Raw genomic sequence first — 7,263 nt, forward strand, 5'->3', positions numbered from 1 at the left:
CATGTCTGCTCATAGCGTTCATGTCAGCAGTTCAGTGATGACGAAAAAAGTAGTAACCACGAGCCTCAAAATCACCAATAGTATGTAAATGCGTAGTTTTGAGACAGCACCTACAAACCGGATGCTTAGCTCATGTATCCATTGCTGAGTTCCATTTAGGGTACCAATGCATCAGCTCCACGCTCCTTGTCCACAGCTGACGACACACCGACCGATCTGGACGGCCTGCTGACTCAGCTGGAGAGTCTTCTAAGCAAGGGGCTCGAGTCCCTGGGGCCGGTGCTGGGTCTGACTGATGACCAGATCAAGGCTGCTGAGGCTGACATTGACACGCTCATCAAAGACATCGAGTCGGCCGAGCACGGACACACCGACATCGACACTGCGCTGGAGAAGATCCTGACGGACGTGCTCAACATTCTGAAGGACTGCGGAGCTCCCATCCTACCCAGGACGGTTTCTATGGCCACCAGTACGTCAGCAGCAATTGGTGTATGAGAACTGATTGCTGCAAAGTACGTTATTTTGCAAAACATTACAACGGTCAGCAAACTTCATTACTGGATTTCACGTAATGTATGCCTCCTCACTTCCTTGGATTATATAACCGACGACCGGCAGTCATATGGACTGCAATTATATGTTCAGAACGACAGCTCTCCCACTTAACGCCCATAGTAATGGTATGTCGGGAGAAATGTTTTCAGTTCGTCCCGCACACACATGAGGATTTCACTGCAAGGGTTTTCCTGACGCCATTTTTATAACAGTCACCTGTGGTTGTAATTCTAGGAATATCTTACCAGTAACCTGCATAGTAACATCACAAGAACGGGGAATGAACAAATTTCTGATTCTCTGGTTAAAAAGCAATCGGACGAACAGAGTCATCAGCAAAACGTGCTGTTCTGTTTCCATGCTAGTCAACACAGCAGGTGTTAAACAAAACGCAATAAGTAGGCATAGCTACTGTCAGCATTACACTGCACACTACATACCCAGCACACAACCTGGGATAAATATGGCTAAGCGCCTTTTCGCATGCATTTAGAGCTCAAGCCACCTTGCAGAATCAATCATTTTCATGAAATTAATGCGCAGCTCATGCCGGTCATTCTCTGTGGGCCCGACCAGCTCAGCGAAAGATTATTGCTGGTTGAGTTTGGATGCTAGCGCCAGGAAGTGGGCATTCGTAAAACTGATTGGTAGGCAATCTACACGTGTGTATACAAAAATTGATTCAAGTGCGCACTCGCCGGCATGTATAACGACGCATTATTGGGCCATTTTAGCTAAAATGCATGTATGCTATTAATTTTTCGACGACGTGCACTCCGCATGTACTAAATAGCGCATTGCTTACCTCTCCCAAGATGGATGAACGATCTGGTAGCTATCAGTGACATCGATCAAGTAGCGTTGTGATTGTATCCTTGGGTTCGAGCTTCGGTTCAAGTAGGGGTACATGCTGATAAGAAACGGTTCTGTAACTGTTTGCGCGCAGCAATGACAATGGCAAATTCCTCCAGCATGGCACAAGGCATGCAGCAACAGATCGACTCTGCAATACAGATTAATGAGGTGCTGCAGCAGCACTTCAAGGATTGCATTTTTTGGAGCACAACAGAGGTCATGTTTTTTTCCTCCGTCATGCGTGCACTCTCGTCGTCTGCTCTTGGGCAGAGATAATTACAACAGTGTTTGCCGAGCGGCAAGTCGGACATTGCTCATGCAAAACGTAGACTGGTGTAAACTCAAGAGCCTTGGTACAAATTGGGTCCTGATTTCACGCACCATATCATGCGTTGCAGCTGAGCCGAGCCCCGTTGAAAAGCTTCTGGAGGAGTTGAAAGCCCTCGTGGACAAGTACCTGCCGATCCTGGGACCGATCATCGGTCTGACAGAGGATCAGGTCAATGCCGTCATCTCCAACTTTGACAAGTTTGTGGCCGATTGCGAGGCTCTAAATCACGGCACCGTTGACATCTCCACCGGACTCGAGAACATGGTCACCGACATCATCGAGATCCTGAGAGCCCTGGGCATCGATACTACCAATCCCAGTGAGTAGTGAATGACCGTTGGTCATGTCTGCTCATAGCGTTCATGTCAGCAGTTCAGTGATGACGAAGAAAGTGGTAGCACGAGCTTTAAAATCACCATTCGTATGCGATTGCGTAGTTTTGAGACAACACCTACAAACTGGATCCTTAGCTCATGCATTCATTGCTGAGATCCATTTAGGGTACCAATGCATCAGCTACACGCTCCTTGTCCACAGCGGACGACACACCGACCGATCTGGACGGCCTGCTGACTCAGCTGGAGAGTCTTCTAAGCAAGGGTCTCGAGTCCCTGGGGCCGGTGCTGGGTCTGACTGATGACCAGATCAAGGCTGCAGAGGCTGACATTGACACGCTCATCAAGGACATCGAGTCGGCCGAGCACGGACACACCGACATCGACACTGCGCTGGAGAAGATCCTGACGGACGTGCTCAACATTCTGAAGGACTGCGGAGCTCCCATCCTACCCAGGACGGTTTCTATGGTCACCAGTACGTCAGCGGCAAATGGTGTATGAGAACTGATTGCTGCAAAGTACGTTGTTGTGCAAAACATTACAACGATCAGCAAACTTCATTACTAGATTTTACATAATGTATGCCTCCTCACTTACTTGGATTATGTGACTGACGACCGGCAGTCATATAGGCTGCAATCATATGTAAAGAATGACAGCTCTCCCACTTAAAGCCCGTAGTAATGGTATGTCGGGAGAAATGTTTTCAGTTCGTCCCGCACACACATGAGGATTTCACGGCAAGGGTTTTCCTGACTCCATTTTTATAACAGTCACCTGTGGTTACACGCCTAGGAGTATCTTACCAGCAACCTGCATGGTAACATCATAAAAACGGGGAATAAAAAAATTCTGATTCTCTGGTTAAAAAGCAATCGGACGAACAGAGTCATCAGCAAAACGTGCTGTTTTGTTGCCATGTTAGTCAACCCAGCAGGTGTTAAACAAAACGCAGTAAGTAGACATAGCTACTGTCAGCATTACACTGAACACTACATACCCAGCACACAACCTGGGATAAATATGGCTAAGCGCCTTTTCGCATGCATTTAGAGCTCAAGCCACCTTGCAGAATCAATCATTTTCATCAAGTTAACGCGTTGCTCATGCTGGTCATTCTCTGTGGGCCCGACCAGCTCAGCGAAAGGCTATTGCTGGTTGAGTGTGGATGCTAGCGCCAGGAAGTGGGCATTCGTAAAACTGATTGGTAGGCAGTCTACACGTGTGTATATAAAAATTGATTCAAGTGCGCACTCGCCGGCATGTATAACGACGCATTATTGGGCCATTTTAGCTGATATGCATGTATGCTATTAATTTTTCGAAGGTTCGAAGGTTTCGAAGGTGATTCGTGCACCCGCATGTACTAAATGCGCGTTGCTTACCTCTCCCAAGATGGATGAACGATCTGGTAGCTATAAATGATATCGGATCAAGTAGCGTTGTGATTGTATTGGCGTTCGAGCTTCAGTTCAAGTAAGGATGCATGCTGATAAGAAACGGTTCTGTAACTTTTGCGCAACTGACAATGGCAAATTCCCCCAGCATGGCACAAAGCATGCAGCAACAGATCGACTCTGCAATACAGACTAATGAGGTGCTGCAGCAACACTTTAAGGGATTACATTTTTTGGAGCACTATAGAGATCATGTTTTTTTTCCTCCGTCATGCGTGCACTCTCGTCGTCTGCTCTTGGGCAGAGATAATTACAACAGTGTTGCCGAGCGGCAAGTCGGACATTGCTCATGCAAAACGTAGACTGTGTGTAAACTCAAGAGCCTTGGTGCAAATTGGGTACTGATTTCACGCACCATATCATGCGTTGCAGCTGAGCCGAGCCCCGTTGAAAAGCTTCTGGAGGAGTTGAAAGCCCTCGTGGACAAGTACCTGCCGATCCTGGGACCGATCATCGGTCTGACAGAGGATCAGGTCAATGCCGTCATCTCCAACTTTGACAAGTTTGTGGCCGATTGCGAGGCTCTAAATCACGGCACCGTTGACATCTCCACCGGACTCGAGAACATGGTCACCGACATCATCGAGATCCTGAGAGCCCTGGGCATCGATACTACCAATCCCAGTGAGTAGTGAATGACCGTTGGTCATGTCTGCTCATAGCGTTCATGTCAGCAGTTCAGTGATGACGAAGAAAGTGGTAGCACGAGCTTTAAAATCACCGTTCGTATGCGATTGCGTAGTTTTGAGACAACACCTACAAACTGGATCCTTAGCTCATGCATTCATTGCTGAGATCCATTTAGGGTACCAATGCATCAGCTACACGCTCCTTGTCCACAGGACGACACACCGACCGATCTGGACGGCCTGCTGACTCAGCTGGAGAGTCTTCTAAGCAAGGGTCTCGAGTCCCTGGGGCCGGTGCTGGGTCTGACTGATGACCAGATCAAGGCTGCAGAGGCTGACATTGACACGCTCATCAAGGATATCGAGTCGGCCGAGCACGGACACACCGACATCGACACTGCGCTGGAGAAGATCCTGACGGACGTGCTCAACATTCTGAAGGACTGCGGAGCTCCCATCCTACCCAGGACGGTTTCTATGGCCACCAGTACGTCAGCGGCAAATGGTGTATGAGAACTGATTGCTGCAAAGTACGTGTTGTGCAAAACATTACAACGATCAGCAAACTTCACTACTAGATTTACATAATGTATGCCTCGTCACTTACTTGGATTATATGACTGACGACCGGCAGTCATATAGGCTGCAATCATATGTAAAGAATGACAGCTCTCCCACTTAAAGCCCATAGAAAGGGTATGTCGGGAGAAATGTTTTCAGTTCGTCCCGCAACACATGAGGATTTCACGGCAAGGGTTTTCCTGACTCTATTTTTATAACAGTCACCTGTGGTTACACGCCTAGGAGTATTACCAGAAACCTGCATGGTAACCAAAAACGGGAAATAAAAAAATTTCTGATTCTCTGGTTAAAAAGCAATCGGACGAACAGAGTCATCAGCAAAACGTGCTGTTTTGTTGCCATGTTAGTCAACCCAGCAGGTTGTAAACAAAACGCAGTAAGTAGACATAGCTACTGTCAGCATTACACTGAACACTACATACCCAGCACACAACTGGGATAATATGGCTAAGCGCCTTTTCGCATGCATTTAGAGCTCAAGCCACCTTGCAGAATCAATCATTTTCATCAAGTTAACGCGTTGCTCATGCTGGTCATTCTCTGTGGGCCCGACCAGCTCAGCGAAAGGCTATTGCTGGTTGAGTGTGGATGCTAGCGCCAGGAAGTGGGCATTCGTAAAACTGATTGGTAGGCAGTCTACACGTTGTGTATATAAAAATTGATTCAAGTGCGCACTCGCCGGATGTATAACGACGCATTATTGGGCCATTTTAGCTGATTGCATGTATGCTTTAATTTTTCGAATTTCGAAGGTTTCGAAGGTGATTCGTGCACCCCGCATGTACTAATTGCGCGTTGCTACCTCTCCCAAGATGGATGAACGATCTGGTAGCTATAAATGATATCGGATCAAGTAGCGTTGTGATTGTATCCTTGGCGTTCGAGCTTCGGTTCAAGTAAGGATGCATGCTGATAAGAAACGGTTCTGTAACTGTTTGCGCAACAATGACAATGGCAAATTCCCCCCAGCATGGCACAAAGCATGCAGCAACAGATCGACTCTGCAATACAGACTAATGAGTTGCTGCAGCAACACTTTAAGGGATTACATTTTTGGAGCACTATAGAGATCATTTTTTTCCTCCGTCATGCGTGCACTCTCGTCGTCTGCTCTTGGGCAGAGATAATTACAACAGTGTTTGCCGAGCGGCAAGTCGGACATTGCTCATGCAAAACTAGACTGGTGTAAACTCAAGAGCCTGGTACAAATTGGGTCCTGATTTCACGCACCATATCATGCGTTGCAGCTGAGCCGAGCCCCGTTGAAAAGCTTCTGGAGGAGTTGAAAGCCTCGTGGACAAGTACTGCCGATCCTGGGACCGATCATCGGTCTGACAGAGGATCAGGTCAATGCCGTCATCTCCAACTTTGACAAGTTTGTGGCCGATTGCGAGGCTCTAAATCACGGCACCGTTGACATCTCCACCGGACTCGAGAACATGGTCACCGACATCATCGAGATCCTGAGAGCCCTGGGCATCGATACTACCAATCCAGTGAGTAGTGAATGACCGTGGTCATGTCTGCTCATAACGTTCATGTCAGCAGTTCAGTGATGACGAAGAAAGTGGTAGCACGAGCTTTAAAATCACCAATCGTATGCGATTGCTGGTTTGAGACAGCACCTACAACTGGATGCTTAGCTCATGTATCCATTGCTGAGTTCCATTAGGGTACCAATGCATCAGCTACGCTCCTTGTCCACAGCGGACGACACACCGACCGATCTTGACGGCCTGCTGACTCAGCTGGAGAGTCTTCTAAGCAAGGGCTCGAGTCCCTGGGGCCGGTGCTGCTGGGTCGACTGATGACCAGATCAAGGCTGCTGAGGCTGACATTGACACGCTCTCAAGGACATCGAGTCGGCCGAGCACGGACCACCGACATAGACACTGCGCTGGAGAAGATCCTGACGGACGTGCTCAAAATTCTGAAGGACTGCGGAGCTCCCATCCTACCAGGACGGTTTCTATGGCCACCAGTACGTCAGCAGCAATGGTGTATGAGAGCTGATTGCTGCAAAGTACGTTATTGTGCAAAACATTACAACGATCAGCAACTTCATTACTAGATTTCACATAATGTATGCCCCCGCACTTACTTGGATTATGTGATGGACGACCGGCAGTTCATATGGGCTGCAATCATATGTAAAGAATGACAGCTCTCCCACTTAAAGCCCGTAGTAATGGTATGGTCGGGAGAAATGTTTTCAGTTCGTCCCGCACCACACATGAGGATTTCACGGCAGGGTTTCCGACTCCATTTTTATAACAGTCACCCGTGGTTACAATCCAGGAATATCTTACCAGCTACCTGGGTGGTAAGATCAGAAAAAGAGGAATGAAAAAGTTTCTGATCCTCTGTTAAAAGGCAATCACACGAAAGAGTCATCAGAAAAACGAGCTGCTATTCCCATGTTAGTCACAGCAGGTTTTGAACAAAACACAGTAAGTAGGCATAGCTAATGTTAGCATTACACTGAACACTACATAACCCAGCACACCAACTTG

General features: G+C 47.7%; 1 protein-coding gene across 1 annotated transcript; it reads left to right on the forward strand.

The window, feature by feature from the left end:
- Positions 1-348: 348 nt before the first annotated feature.
- Positions 349-6,558, forward strand: LOC119108928 (uncharacterized). The gene is made up of 5 exons (XM_037232473.1): positions 349-472; positions 1,812-2,063; positions 2,282-2,557; positions 3,912-4,163; positions 6,458-6,558. Exons 1-5 carry the CDS (start codon positions 463-465, stop codon positions 6,556-6,558), a joined length of 891 nt encoding a protein of 296 aa, XP_037088368.1. The 5' UTR covers positions 349-462.
- The last annotated feature ends 705 nt before the right edge of the window (positions 6,559-7,263 follow it).

The sequence above is a fragment of the Pollicipes pollicipes genome, unplaced genomic scaffold (assembly GCF_011947565.3).
Source record: "Pollicipes pollicipes isolate AB1234 unplaced genomic scaffold, Ppol_2.1 Scaffold_7074;HRSCAF=8388_pilon_pilon_pilon, whole genome shotgun sequence".
Lineage (NCBI taxonomy): Eukaryota > Metazoa > Arthropoda > Thecostraca > Pollicipedomorpha > Pollicipedidae > Pollicipes > Pollicipes pollicipes.